At 37.2% G+C, this 16,526-nt stretch overlaps 1 protein-coding gene across 3 annotated transcripts in view; it reads right to left on the bottom strand.

The window, feature by feature from the left end:
- septin9b (septin 9b) overlaps positions 1-16,526 on the bottom strand; it is a 77,288-nt gene that overhangs the window by 37,776 nt on the left and 22,986 nt on the right. For 2 of the 3 annotated variants that reach the window (XM_028475450.1, XM_028475366.1), the window contains exon 2: positions 7,181-7,849. In XM_028475450.1, the coding sequence (XP_028331251.1) occupies positions 7,181-7,849 (669 nt within the window). Of the gene's footprint in view, positions 1-7,180; positions 7,850-13,520; positions 13,722-16,526 lie in introns of those variants that run through there. The other variant, XM_028475331.1, reaches the window with a different exon arrangement.

The following is a 16,526-nucleotide window of genomic DNA, read 5'->3' as shown; positions in this document are numbered from 1 at the left end:
TATGTTAATAAATGATTCCTTATCCCTTTAGCACCGAAAGAATATCTGTAATATTACTTGAATATCTGTAAAAGTCACGTTTTTCTATTAGCTCTGTCTGCTAGCATAGCTTCTCTTCTTCACTGAAAGATATCTGCATGCCAACCGACCACTGTGTTACCAGCGCCCTCTGCTGGTCCAAACAAATATGACGTAAATCATTGCAATCACGGTGTTTTGTTTTTTTTTGTTTTTTTTTTAAAGTCCAATTGTTAAGGCACAAAATACATTTTCAGTTGCACTTTTAAAAAGAAAAATAACTATTATGCAGTTTTGCATTGTTTATTATAGAACCAGAATTTAAATTAATAGGCTTCATTTTCATTTGTATTATTCCTTTATTTATTTCATTCAAGATTTATTTTTAGTTAAATTGCATTGTTTTGAATAGTTTATCAAGGAATTCTTTTGACAATGAAAAATAAAAGGAAAATAGTACCGTATTTTCTAGTTTTTTTCCCAAAAAAAAATTTGTCTACAGTCCCATTTTGTAAAATAAATCGTGAGAGAATCGTATCGTGAACCCAGTATCGTGAATCGAATCGTATCGGGAGTTGAGTGAATCGTTACATCCCTAATATGTGGGCATCGCCATTTTGCCTTTCTGGTCCAATGTTTCTCTTTGGTGAGACAGCATTTCAATCCAATGTTTAAGTGCTTAATTACATGTCATTCATTTCCTTTGATATTATGACATTATTTCTAAGGAGACCAGTAAATATTGCGGTGTACGGATTTCAAAGTTGCTTTAACCAGGAAACAAGAAGTCAGGCTTTTAAAATGCCGGTCGATGCAACATTTGGATGCTACTATCAGCTATCTACAGCTGAACAAAGAAGACACCTTAAAACTGGTAAGTCTACGTTACCATGGGAACCTCATACAACCAATTGGAATTACGTGAATGAGCAATTTCTACATCACAGTTTGTCAAACAAGTCGACCTCACAAGCAAGCATCTAAAGTGCTTTTTATTGCATATGCAGCTTCTAATTCCCCTCTTATTCCTATTAGTAACGTTTACATAAAATAGTCTTTCAGTTCAGCTGTATTTGTCATTTGGGATGAGAATCCCTAATACCCTAAATTGAATAATAATTTAAAGACTACAATAAGCTTAAAATGACTAAAACTACCAAGTCAAAGACATACAGTACTCAAACGCATTGGATTAATTCACTGTTACAGACATCCTTTAGCATGCTTTTTATGGAGGAAAGTTTATTTTTATATTACACAATAGCTTCACACTACAATTATTGTTTGGTCTAAAGACATTGGCACTATCATATTAAAATATAATCTAACCTGTAAGCTTATAAATTCATATATCATCCTTAGCAGGGAGGCCCAGACTTCTTTTTCTCTGGCCACTTCTTTCAGCTCCTCCTTTTTCCAAGGATGCACTAAAAAGACTAAATTGTTTTGATCACAGACTCATTTTGTCACACTCTATTAACTGCTATGCTGGTTACTATTTTCCTTGATAAAGATGGTTTCCATGAGTTGGTCTGATTCATTTAGCTGATGTGTAGCCAGCAGGCAGCAGGTGACTCCCACTAACTGTGCGTTGACAGTCCACTATAAACCATATCTAAGTCTAGCTCAGTGTCTATTAGCCTGACTCTGACTTTCTTTCCTCTTATAAGACAAACGCTTTCCGATCATTCCTTGTAGCAGAATGACTGATACGTGTCCATTCAGGATAAACACAGAAAGACCCGACACATGTTGATATTGCACTTGAGACAAAACATTATTTGTTTTGTTTTTTTACGTTTCCCAATCTCCCACTAAATGTATATAAAACATCTGCTAGTGAAAAAAAAACATGAATGAATTGATGGGTCTGAATATTTGTAGAATAGAACATGGCAGAGGAAACGAGTGAGGAGTCGTGTTTATTCCAGCACTCAGTCTGGTGTAATAACTGAAGCGACCTACAGTCTTTCTAATGTGGTGGGAAACTTCTTTAACCCTTGACTTCCCCCAGATGCTCGTAAACTCTAACTTCCGGAAAGCCTTCCATGGCAGAGAGATGACCTGTGACTTCTTGTGTTTGGGATCTGGGGCAGAAAACCTGTCCTTTTCCTATTAGTCGGCTCCGCCTCCTTCTTCTTTAAAGAGATCTTCATTACAAACAGGGAAAACATTTCATGTCCACATAAATCAAATAGCTACAAAGCAAATAGTCTGTTTGTCTGTCCATGTGATAAATGAAGGTGTTTTTATTTCTTCTTCTGATAGAAAAGGAGAAATCTGACTGATTCATCTCCCCAGTATTGATACTTGTGTGGCTTATTAAGGCTCAGTTGTGATCATTATTAATCGGTTTCTAATGCTCATTAGGTTGGCAGTGGAAAACACACAGTAAATGGATTTTCTTATGACCAGCCAAGCAGTATCCAGAGAATACCAATCACACACTGCCCCCTAGTGGATTGAACCAGAAATGCAGCAACAGTAATAAAAGATCAAATTAAAGAAAAGGAGATAAAGTTGCTTGTCAATGTCTTTGCTATTGGAAATTTTTGAACTTTAAAAGTCAGATATAACAGACTAAAGGCACACTGACTTCATATGTGTAAACTGTACAATATGAATCAGGGAAAACTAAATACAAAGGGAGTTTTGTCCAATGTAAAAGTATGTGAAACTGTGAGCTACTTCTATATTAAATTAATACTAAATGTTCACGCTCTCACTTTAATTCAAAACTAAGATAATAAGAAAGGCTATCAGTAACTTATTTCCCTTGATTTCTCCTGGTTTATGCAATTGTTTCATTTTCATTACATTTCATAGGAAATTATCATCTTCCTATTGCACTAGCTTCTAACAAACAACTTTTAACTGATCGTAAAACACGTAACATTTGTAAAAGGTAACAATGATGTCATATTTTACATATTTAAAAATGACATACCACTGACCATACACCAAATCTGTCAGGACTTAAAAACATTCGTCACAATGGTTCAGTGAAAATAAACATTTAAAGATGGTTAATTCAATACTAAAACTTTTTCACGTGCAGCAGTATTTCACTTTACTAAGTACTGATTACATCTGTCATATGTATTTATCTTTGTGAGTTTGAATCCTGGAGAATAAATCAGATTTTAGATGGAGATCACTGCTGAAGAAAGCTCCTGAGGGCCCCTCACATGGTCCATGTGGGTTACCTGGTGCCCTCGGGCACCGTGTTGGTGACCCTTGCTCTAAAGACTCAAACTGAATGTTATCTTATTAGATATTAAGCAATAAATCTTATTCCTAAAGTGTATTCACCTGGGGATTAAAATGGACTCTCTGACAGTAGTGACAGAGAGGAGGAGCCTGTCTAAGATGAAGACCATCTTGGTCAATGAGTCCCACCCACTCCATGATGTGCTGGTCAACCACAGGAGCACCTTCAGCACCAGGCTGATCCCACCACGGTGCAGGAAATCATTCCTGCCTGTGGCGATCAAACTTTACAATTCATCACTGTAACCTCACAGCTTTGATTGTTGTAAATATATGTGTTATATTTGTATTATTATAATTATTTATCTTTTTTTTTTTACTACTGTAATGTGTGTATATCTAATCCTTATTTTTAACAGTCTTTTGCTTAATTATGTACTTTTTAACGTATATTATTTCTTTTTTCTCTGTTTAACGTTTATTCTTTTTATTTTTAATACTTCTTGAGCGGCTGTAACGAAAGCAATTTTCCTCCTGGATAAATAAAGGAATTGTGATTCTGATTTGGATAAATTGTTTCAAGGACATCAGCTCTTTAGTTGAACTCTTCTTACAATCAGTGTATTCCAAGAAGTGTCTTGGACATATGAAATGTGAGATATTACATTGATATTGTTCAGATTGTGAAAACAACACCTGAAGCTCAGCAGTAATATCAATGACCTGCACATTTGTTCTCCTTCTTTTTTCCTTTTGAAACATGTTTTCTCTCCTTTTTTCGTCAGTATAATTAGCTGACAGGTCAAACCGAGTAATGGTCTGGGATCAGTCCAGTGTAATTACACTGGGAGAGGACTGACCTCAGATATGCCTCACTGCCTTAGGGTGTGTGTGTGTGTGTGTGTCCTTTTCTAACCCACAGACAGTCAAAAACAAATCACCCCCGCCCCTTGCAGACTCCTCCTCACACATTCAAAAGGTCAATCCAACTAAAAGACAAATGGATTCATTTGATCTTTTCTCTAGCATGTCACCACTTCAATTATGAAAACAAATGTGTTGCCGAGTGATGTATTTATTTAGGCAATACTAGGCATATTTTCACTTGAGAGAAAGCATAACTTTGGTTGACGTTATATTACTTTTGTTTAAAAAATTGTAAGCGATAAGAACCAAACACTGAATGGAAAGAGACAATGGAATTAGAACAAGCACTTTGCTGATATAAAACTTAAATCACTGTTATGTTAAAGTTGAATTCAAGTGTCTGTGACCTTTGTTGACTTCTGTCTTCTAAAAAAAAACCCCGTCCCTTATCAGTAATCCACTGACTGTTGTTCATTGTCAGGGTGTTTACAACCTTTTTCACACTGACCTTTTCCAAAAACATCCCAGCACATCTCCTGCTCTGTGACTCTTCTACATCAAAGCACGGAGGGTTTTTGGAGAGGAAGCTGACTATGATCACATGACCCCTGAGAGAGGAAGCTCAATGCTGTGAGGTCACACCGAAGAGGAAACTATCCCGCTGATAGAAAGAGGAAGGAAACTGAGCAAATCGTGTGCATTTGCAAAAGTTGTGTGATGTCATTTCCTTTTGGAAAAGAACTGAATGGGGAGGAAAGCATCTCTTGAACCAATAAGACCTGGAACACCAAAGAAAAACTGGGATTGCTTTAAGCTTAAAAAGTACACACGAGGCCTTTACAAGACTACGCTGCTACTCAATTCAAAGCTGTCCTAATTTACAAACCTAAAGCTAACCAAAGAGCCATTTTTATCAACTTTATGTAACAAAACAAGATGTAAGTACTTTAGCTAACGTGAAAGTTTCTGTTGCTCCTGTGGTGTTTTCTCCTTCACTTCTCTCCATCATGTATAAAGCAGAGCAGGGTGGGCCCTACCACAGCAGCCGAGACTTCGAAGTAAGTCACCCTACATTTAGAGCCTTAGAGAGGGCCTCTTTACCCTGTGGACAAATGAGTGGCTACACCCCCAATAATCCTAAGGAGATGCATGTAAAACTGCAAATGTAGAGGAGAGATTTACGATCATATGCAGTAAAAACACTGAAGACACTACATGCATACAGCAGCACAGCCTCTCAGGCACACACAAGGGGGTTTTGGTGAACCCAAAAAAAGGAATACTTAAGTATTATATAAAGAACCTTGTTTTTGTTTTATTGTGATGGGGAACCCATCACAATAAAACACAATAAAATTCAGTGTCGTTTTTTTGTGTTTTGATTTTCTGAAGACTGCCGAAATAAATTCAAATTCAATTCAATTCAATGCAAAACCAGAACCATGTAAACATCAGAAATCTGACCTAATATTAAATCTTTTTAATGCATGCACAAACTATCACAGGCCAATGTGACTGCACAAACAAAGCAGCAATGATGAGTATTCATTATTTTCTATCAATGATAAATTAAAAAAAACTGTATAAAATATTGTGACAAAGTGGCACCTTCTGCAAAAGTGCCAACGTCTTCCAGTGTCTCCTGTGTTGTTGTTGTTTTTTTACATACTACTCCTTCATTGACATTTGTATACACAGGCTAGCCTAGGTTTCACCTTATTTCTTCCCCAGAGTTCTGATTATTTTTGTTTACAAAATCTTTTACTCTTACAAAATATAAATAACTATGTCAAAAATTTAAAAAAAAGCAATATCAGAGAGAGAAACTGTCAGACTCTACATGTGTAGGAAGATTAACTGTTAATGGCAAAACTTTAGTTTCGTATTTATTGTTCTAAAAGACGTTTACACGGTTAAATGTGCATGGTGTGTGATTCTGAAACAGTTTTTGTTTCCTTTTGTTCAGACAGCAAGGTGCTTTATTCTCTCATATATCTAACTACATCCTTGTAGCGGGAGGTGGGAACAGGTAATGCCAGTCAACAGGGCCCTGTTAGGAGGACATACTTGGTTACAGAAGCATTAGTGAATACCCCTACTGAACTCTTGATGAGTGAGAAGACAGTTGAGAAGTTTCATCATTGGCCGATGCTGCAAGTCAAGGGCTTAACTAACCAACCAATGCTTTATTTTATCAAATAGACCTATATTAGAGATAGGTTGACTAAGGCCGGGATACACTGTGAGATCGTTGCACTCAGCTCCAGCTCAAACTGTGCAACTTAATTGCAGAGTATGATTCATGTTCTCACTCTCTATGGACACGATCTGACTGCTCAAACTGTACGTCTATACACAACATGTCGGGGTTTCCGGAAATGCAACATACAAATTCGAAGAAGAAGAAAAACTTTGAAGCGTCACCATTAAAACGGAAGAAGAAGAAGAACACGGAGGTGTAGAGACACTTGCAAATCTCAGTGAAAAAAGCTTTAAAAAAGAAAAGACAGTGATGTGATGGACCAGGAACTGGCTGGACAGACGCGGACAGTACGGTCCGTCAATTTTGCAGCGGTCCTACGATGTTCGCACATGCGCAGTGTGAAAGTTTGAGGTGGGCCGGTCTGTGGCACTGCTTCAACTGAGATACCCTCAAGAGGAGCGACCAGGATTTCAAACATGTTTGATTTTCTTATGACCATACGATTGCTGATCGGGAGCTGGTCATGAGGTGTTAATCGCTTCTCGTGACCCCATGTATACTACACGATGCACGACACGTGTTTTAACTCAGCCCGATCTAAATAGTCAAAAATCGGCTCAAAATGGGCCAAAAATTAAACAATGTATGTCTGCCTTGTGTTGTCCAGGAGAGCCCTAGCCGTTTTGAGATGCCACAGCTGATTGTAAAGAATACCGTATCTCGTTATTAGGCTGGACACCTAAATAATGCTCTCCAAAAATAGATTCAGCAACTCTGCCCCAACCCATTGCTTTGAAATTGTTTCAATGAGTAAGAAGTATTTCACAGAGTGATGAGTGGGTTCAGCTCAGAGCTGAGCTGAGCTGGATAAAGCACACTTACTGTCTATGTTGGGTGATTTGCGTCCATGGCTTGGAGAATTGCATCGGAAGGTGGTGACGATGGTGTTGTGGTGAGGGTTGGGGTGGTGAGGGTGATGCACTGCGGGATGGTGCCCATTGTTCTCTGGAGGAGCTTTAGTGATGCAGATTTCTGGTTTGCGGATATCACCTGGACTCGGCGGCTCAAACTTTCGAGGGTGGTTCTGTTCAGGGTTCCGGCTCGTCCCGTTGTTTATGTTGCCCTCATTCCGACGAGTCACTGGAGAGTCAGTCGATGTCTTGGCGAATGTGACCTCCCTCTTATGGCCCATCTCAGGCGTCTTGGTGTGTCCAAGGACTTCTGGCCGTTTGAGGGCACCGCTGCTAGCAGAGCGCAGTGAACCGGGACTGGTGGCGGTATCCATCTGCTTGCTCGAAGAAGAAATGTCGATAGACAGTTCGGACCGACGGGATACTGGCTCTGGAGTCTTGGAGCCTCCCCCACCCATGATGGAGCGAGGGTGGGTATAGTTGAGGCTGTTGTTGTTGGTGGCTTGGGTGGCTGTACCCAGGTCCCGGTAGTAGATGCTGGTAGGAGACATGGCGTTACGATGTGGGGAACTGGTTGTCCGACGAGACCCTGGTGAGGTGTGAGTGTCAACATCCTCCACCTCAAAGGATCTCTTTAGAGCTGCAGAAAAACAAGAAAACAACATGTCAGCCATATGGTGTGGAGTATTAGGGATTAAAACCAGGAATCAGAAATTGCCTAATGAAAGTGCCATTAAGTGTTATGGCTAACAGAAAGTGGTTTTAATTTTTTTACCCAATGGCCATTGCATATCTGTTGTAAACTAATCTAGCCCTACATGTTTACTTGATACCATCAAACCATTACATTACATTTAACATTCTAACAAAAACAGAGGTTGTTTTATTTATTTAATAAAGAAGAATAAGCTGAAGAGAAAAAAAAACACTCTTTCTCAGATGACCAGCAGTGTCTTTTTTCATAGTAGAAAACTATTGTAGGGGTTGGAACAACGATACTTGAAGGATCGTAAAACACGCTACAGTGCACGCAATCAAAGCAAATCATAACTTGCCACCAATCATCATCCAAGCAGAACTGCTCTAGAGAAGCATCAACTCAAAGGAGGAGACGCATCATTCTTTAAGGTTAATTGTGGTAAACACTCAGCACAGTACAACACAAATACACTGTGTGATGGGATGGAAAAGTCAACTTGAATTTGAGTTCTAGTGAGGAGTTGTGTGCCAAGCCAGTGGCCAAGAGCTAGCATCATCATGACACCGTAGATCGACTCACGCACACCCTGGAGAACATCACGATGACTTTTCTTCACTAAGCGCACTGTAATATTTGGTCTACTGTTAGCTTTTCGCATGTCATTATGTAAACATGTTTATTTTATATAGTAGCTTTTATTACTTCTCTTTTAAGATTAAATGAATCACAAGTTTACGTTTAAGTTATTCCATCCGTAGGAAGAGGCCTGCCTCATGCCTTAAAGCTATTTATGTAACTTTACTAGATGAAGTGCATCTCACCAAAGTCTGATCAGAGCCAGAGCCACAACCACCAGCCAGTATCACTAAAAATAACCCAATTAACTATTTACATGCCCCATACAAGCATAGTGGAAAGTTCAGACATTTTACCCTTAAACACAAACTCAGGGCTTTACCTCAAACATGTCACTAGTGTGCAGTAGACGTTACAAGTGAAGCAAAAAGTGTCACTAGTACGATTAGTGGACATTTTTAGGTTTACTAGTACTGCTGGTAGAGGTAAACGTGCACTAGTATTACTAGTAAAGCCTTACCGGGGCCAGAGAAAATCTAAACCAGGTTCCCATTGGCTTTTGAAAATATTCCAACAACCCCTTCTACTTCATTTAAATTAAGACTATACTACTAGTAAATATTTTTGCTTTACTACTAGTAGACCAAAAACAGTCAACGAGCACTACTAGTGAGATACAACTAGTGATAAATTGCTAGCTTACAGGATGTTTGTGCACAAAGAGCGTGTAGTCATGTGAATCAAATTTGACATCAGATGTGAATCTAAATTTGTCTGTGCTTTGATTTAGCCTGGAAATATGGAGAAAGGAAAAAAGCATTCAGTCTGTGTAAAAGGAGCAGTCAGCGTTTATTTTAAGGGCCAGATTTATGCATGTGGCCAATGGTTGGTTTTTCACTGAAAAAAAGAAGGAATGAGGGTTATTATTTGCATGATTATTGTCAGCAAAGCACTGCGGGACAGGCGGAATGTTTTTTTTGTTGTTTTTTTTTACCAAAAAAAAAAAATTCAGGGACAAACCGATGGATGATGAAGTACGGTTCCTAGATAAACAGCTTTTTTCCAAACTGAGAGCTGGAAATGAGTGATACCACACATTTTAAAGAATCAAATTTTGTAAATAAGTGGAATGAAACCTCCTGAAAAGATTTTTTTTTTTTTTGTTTTGTTTTTTTATCATTTCCAGTCATCTTTTTCGTGATGTGGGACCAAGACCTTTGTAGTTTCAGTTTTTGTTTTGTTGTCATTTGTCTTTTCTTTTTATCATTCAGAATGTTTTTCTCTTATTTTTGGTGTTTATGTTGTTGTTTTGGTGTTGTTGGTATTATTTGAATTATTCCATTTTAGTGTGTGTGTTTTTGGTGTCATTTGGTTGTTGCTTATGTCGTTTTGTACGTTTCTCTGTTATTTTTGTGCATTTTGTTGTGATCTTGTGTATTTTTCTCTCATTTTCTGTGTCTTTGTTGTCGTTTTGTGTGTTGCTGGTAATAAGTATTTTTCGCTCTAAAGTGTTTGTTTTTGGTGTTATTGTGTGTATTTTGTTGTTGTTTGTCTGTTCTTTTTATTATTCTGTATATTTTTATCTTATTTTGTCTGCTTTTGTTGTCGTTTTGTGAATTGCTGGTAATATTTAAAAACTAAACTAAAAATAAACATTATAAAACTCAATATTTGACATCGCGTACCCCAATTTGAGAAACACTGTGTTAAAGAACCAACTCCAGGGGAGAGACGGACACGAGAGTGGAACAGGGAGAGGTAAACAGGCGTGTGTTTGTGGAATGAGAGGGTGAAGCAGGTCAAGACTAAGTTGTCATTCGAGGTCTCTGGGCTTCACAAAGATTAGGTATGCCAAAGGTTACCTACATTCTTTGAAAAGGTCAACATTTTTGTTAGCTATACCTTTACTCTGATATCCACACGGCCAGAGGTCACAATAAGGAAACCTTAACCTCCCTCCATACACTGATCAAACATTAGATTATCAAAATCTAATACATCTCTTTCTAATGCCAACAGTTATTGTGTGAGATATTAGCCAACAAAAGCTGATCAGTTCAAGCCCAGTGCAGTTTGCCTGTTCACCCTGAACATCTACTGGTAAACACCAGTTTTCTCTAGCACTACAAAACATGCATGCTCTGTAAAACTGGATTCCTCAGTAAACAGAATAAATGCACGTCTCTGAATAAATAAAGCATTGCAGTCATCATGGGACCTACACAAAACTGGACAGGAGGTCAAAATACTACGGCTGCTCTTTGAGATGAATAGGTTTATAGAAATGATAATCTGTCATCATGTATGCGATAAATCTGTCAGGTTCTGTACATTTGGTATGATTCCATTCATGGACATCTGTGCCTGTCATTATTTTAAACGTTGATCAATAGATAGAAGCTATAGTGTCACTGCACTGAAAACAATACAACAAAATCTTGTTGGCAGCAGAAGTAAATAATAATAGATGAAGATAATGGGATAAAAGTAGGGGCTAAAAGGCACAACAGTTAAAGGCACAAGCATGTTAAAACCTGAGTTACAATATGTTGGTTTGTGTGTGTGTGTGTGTGTGTGTGTGTGTGTGTGTGAGAGCTTGAAATAGATACAAATAATGTGTGTGAAAAAAATAACATCTTAACCTGATCCACTGAACTCAGTATCAACCATTACATAAACTGTAATGTTTTAGCCTCAACTTGTAATTTTCACTCTCTTTCCCCTTTTCAATCCTGCCCAGTTCAATTCACTACTACTAGTTAGTACTGAGTCCAGAAAACAGCACACTTTCATGCATAGGCAGTACACACACTCTGATTACTGTAGTATTCATGCATAGAGCCACTGAAACTATGATCACTCTTATATAAGTCAAATCTTCTACACTGTCACAGAGAGAAAATGCAAAGTCCACACAGGACAAAAAATAAATAAATAAAGGATTTGCTTATCGTAATACAAAGTCGTAAAATACATCTCCTCCTAAAAGTGATAAAGTGTAGACGTTGGACATTTGACAACCATGATTTAGGAGGAGGAGCTGAGACCAAACAGAAGTGTGAGGCAGCTGGCTGATAACAGCAAACCACCACTGACAGTTAAAGGCTCACTTTGCTTCTTTCATTTCTGACCAGTGAACGTAAACACTGGGACTTTTTTTTCTTTGCTATATAGAATGAATCACATGAAAGTGTAGATGTCCACAAAGCACTCTTTTAAGAGGAACATCAAGTATGTTCAAACCTTTTCACTGACTAACAAATCCCTATTCAGTCAAAAACTGTTACATTAGAAAAGCAACAAGTTGTACTCTTAATAAATGAGTTCATATAAACTGCATAATCTTTACATTTCCACTGAAGTTAGTGACAAATACTGGTTTCATCTTGTCTTTGATTCTTGTGATGCATACGTTTAGCTTAGGCAGTGATATTTCATATTAATGAAAACATAATCACAGTGGATTTTTCATGCTAATGTAAGCGGTAAGAATGTGCGATACATCATCGCTCACGACATATTGTCAAAAACATTCTCGCCGGTAAGAATATGTCATCTCACGATAGAAACAATAAATACCCATGTCAGAAGTTAGCGAGGGCCACGGGCCATTTGTCCTCAATTTAGCCAAGAACGACCCTAAAAACCTTGTTCCAGGGGCCAAAATTGTCCACAAGTTTGTTGTCAACTAATCATCCTCTGGAGAGGAGCTCTGTTCATGGGAGCTCCACAGCGGAGCCCATTAGACTAATGTAACTGAGATAATTACACCTAAATATACTGAATAATTAAATCATCAGCAAACGCTTATAGGAAATCAGAGAGTTATTTATCAATCATAACTTTATGTATCTCATTATAAGATAAATGGAACAAGATTCAGCAGCAGTAAAAACACCAATGGAATTATTTGTGCCTTTTTTTTAGAAAATAACTTCATTTTAAGTGAGGAAATAAATGAATTACATACATTAACACTAATAGTGATCCACATGCACTAATATATTCCATAAAATATCAGCTCATGAGCTCGTTGAGTCAGCAGCTAGTGTAGGTTTTTTTTAATGTGTCTAGTGTTGATGTGTTCACATTTATTTGTGTTTGTAAAGAACCTGTTTACACTTTAAGTTGGGAATTGTTTTATTTATTTATAGTTTTTTTTATTTATTTATTTATCGTGATGTTTATCATTATCGTGATAAATACCATAAATTATCGGGATACATTTTTTAGTCCATATCGGCCATCCCTAGTGAGCGGTATTAGTTATTAGTAGTTAGTTATACTGTATCCCCTGATTGTGCAAGGATTGACATCACCTTTCCATTGTGAGCCCATTTCCCGTTTAGTGTGAGAAACAGTGCTTAGCAATGTCCGGGGAGGATGAAATGATATTTTAATGACTCAACAGTTTTATCTGTAGATTTGCCAACCTATTCAAACTATGTATTATCATTTTACTAATATTATTACAATTAAGAGTTTTTTCCTAAACTCGTATTCCTAAATTTAACCTTTAGTGAAGTGGGAAGTCATTTTAAGTCAATGACATTTGACAGTCAGTGTCAGGTTGTTGATCAGCTGGAGGGATGGTCATGGGGAGGAAGAGGAAAGAAAAACATGGAAACGGAAGGCAGAGAATAACAGAGGAAAAGAGGACAAAGAAAAGGCTTAACAACTAAAGTTGTGAGTGATTAAAGGAAGTTAAACAGATGTTAGTTTTTAGTCTAGAGTTTTCCACTGTTTCTGTGCTGGTGTTTGTTTCGTTTATTTGAAGTAACTTGTGGATTCATTAATATTACACAGGCAGCCTTGGTTCAAATATACCTCGTAACTTGTTTATGAAGCATTAAAGCAAACACAAGTTCATCAGAAAATATTAAATCATTCACATTAAAAACATTACGATCGAGAAGTGATTTCAGTCAATATTAAGAACATCAGCAGACAGGATGCAAATAGCAGATGTTACAGCTGATTCTAACAATAAAATTAAAAGGACGAAAAAAAATAAAAAAAAAAAAAATCACCAAACCTTCAAAATCAGAAATAATTCCCTCCAAATGTGGGTTGACTCCAGAATTGGACATTTTCCAAGTTACAAATTTCATACAATGTTAAAGTTTCTCACAGCGTTTAAGTGAAGCCAGGCCTGTCAAAATAAAACAAAACTCCAAAACAGAGTCACAGACAAACAAATTCCAGCCCTTGATTTGGTTTTAAACAGCAACCCCAGCTCTCGCTCACTTTTCTATATTGCTACATTAAAATGTCAGAGAGAAAAGTCAATCCTCCTCCCTCCGGTAAAAACCACACACACACCCCTTTTCTAATGTCCTGTGTATGTGTTCCCCTGCCCCCACCACAGCGTTCACGTAGACCGTGAACGCTGTTGACCCTGCCTGACCCTCTTTAGCCAAAGTAGCTCTGAAAAATCATTTCCTCATTCAGCCTTTAAACAACTTGAAAAATGAAAGTGCGGACACTTTAAATAAGTCAACTCACAGTCAGATGAGATGTTGTAAATGTTGCTGCTTTAAAAAATGGGAAAGGAAATCTAAAATAAAGAGTTGTCTTGCCCCTAAAAGATGAGCATTAAAGAGTTATTTTGAAACCTCACATTAACAAACTGACAGCGTGTACATTTAAGTCAAGTTAATATTTGGAACTTCCTGGAGAACGTTAGCATTAAAGTACAATGTGGCACATTGTACTTTAACACGACCCCCAAAATAAAGGTACCAGAGACCGAGGACCCCCATTGTACCTGAAGGTGGTTGGACATTGAATAACAGTCATGTGGAGACAGGGCCATCTATAAGGGGGAAGAGCTTTTTGGGGCCCATCCATAAAGTCTGCAAAATGATGGTCCATTGTTCTATGAATCTGTGACAACCACATTAATGTATTATCTGAATAATAGCCACTGTAATCCAGCAAGTTTATTGTTATTTGGGTCATAGTAATTAGTTATCTTATAGATGTAAACCCTTGCTTTAATCAGAAATAAAATAGCTTAGAAGTGACCAAAAATGGTGAAATGGGATTTTAAAAAAACAGAAATTGGTTAAGAGTTGCCAAAAATGGACAGAAAAGTGGTAAAAAGGGTTCAAAGTGTAAATATTGGCTTAAAAGTGATAGAAAAAAGTAGGAACAATTAGTTTAATGGGCATGACAAATGGTGAATGTGGTTAAATTGGCAAGAATAAGCATGAAATGTGGTGAAAAGAGGTTAAAAGTGACAATAATGAGTCGACATATGTGACATTAGGTGAAAAGGGTTTTTAAGTGCATTTTAAGGAGCAAAAATATGGCAAGACAAAGTGATTTGAAATTGTTAAAACATGGCAAGTTTGGTGTAGTTGCATAAAAAGAGTAAAAAGAATCAAAAATGGGCACAATTTTTTTAGATTATATTCTTAGTGTTTATAAGAATTATTTTTCTAACATTGAATAAAGATACAGTAATTTAAATAAAATTGTTCACCTTCAAAGAAGCCAGAACGAAGACAAAGCAGTGCCTGGATTTTATTGATTGTGAGGTTGGTTGAGGATTCAATCATGAATGAAAAGCCTTATTCTAAGCCTCACTGTCAGAACCCCAAGCCTGGTCGGAGCGAGGCCCCTAACCCTAACACCTAAGAGGTCAATAGTCACACAGAGCAACAGTTTGTTTGTGGTGCTCTGATTACGCTGAGCAACAGTTTTTAAAGTGTCGGTGGACAAAAAACAGAGTGAACCTACAAAACTGTGTACATGTTTGTTTTACTAGATCCATCTGTGAGGAACTGAGTAGAAAGAGGCATAAATGTGTTTTATTTCTTTCCATAGCAACCCACAGCATGTGCATCACAGATCCTGACACGAGGATCTAACTTTGGTTATTGCTTCTGGCTGTGAGGGCATGTGTGCCAGTGTGTGACTGAGGAAACAAAGCGGGGTTTCTTCTGCAGCCAGGAGTCTTTATTATGATCCATGTGCATCAATACCGTCTGATTGTTAGCCAAACGAACCTCTGTGTGAAACACGTTTACATATATTATTTAAACTGGGAGAGTAAAAACTACAGGCTCAAATCTACTCACAACATGACTTTGCAAAGCATTGAAATAATCATCAATCTACATTTTAAACATTGTTTTCTCTCTGCTACAGATACATGCTTTTTGTGATATTTTTCAAATATGACACAGTAACTTCAGATGCAGTTTCAATTTAAATGATGGCTTTTTCATTACACAAAAATAAATCAGGATAACCACATGCATACATTCAGTTTGTGGGGTTTCAGTTTTTATTTATATGGAAATAAATAATAATAATTTTAATAATTTTGCTACTTTTGGGTTTTTTTTGAAGTCTTAATTAACTCATCATACTGTTTTCAGTTATAGTCTTGTTTCAGTCAAATCAATTCACAGTGACTGATTACTAAATCTGTGGAGGATTTAATCTAGTTATATACATATATATATTCTAATGTAGTTTATTAAATACAGCTTTGAATATATTACAGCCCAGTGGTTCTCAACTGTTCTCAACCCTGTGACCCAATTTTGCCACCGTCATTAAATCGCTACCCACTTTTTTTTTATTTAACAATTCAACCAATCAAATTTAATCTTATTAATCCATACAATCTTTTTTTTAAACATAAATCTATATGTTTGCCTGTGCAACAAACAGGCCTGTCAAAAGAAAAGTTTATTTCAAAATAAAAGACAAGTCCAACCCAACCTGAAAGACTTTAAATATTTATTTATTTTGACCAGCTGTCCGCGACCCACCCAGTACAGGTCCGCGACCCACTTTTGGGTCCCGACTCACCATTTGAGAATCACTGTTATAGACAATATCCCAGGGATTTAGCAGAGTATTGTGAATTAGATGTTAACCTGCCAGTCAACTCTCTACAACTCACAGCAGCATAGTGTGTCACTAGTTTAACAATGACAGCAGAAACATCCATGTCACACTATTTCTTTCTTTTTTTTTTTTTTTTGATGATGAGGACGGAAATCCATTTTTTTCAGATTTCTTG

Source organism: Gouania willdenowi, chromosome 1, assembly GCF_900634775.1.
Source record: "Gouania willdenowi chromosome 1, fGouWil2.1, whole genome shotgun sequence".
NCBI lineage: Eukaryota > Metazoa > Chordata > Actinopteri > Blenniiformes > Gobiesocidae > Gouania > Gouania willdenowi.
The sequence above is the reverse complement of the archived record's forward strand: the minus strand, read 5'-3'. Positions and strand labels throughout refer to the sequence as shown.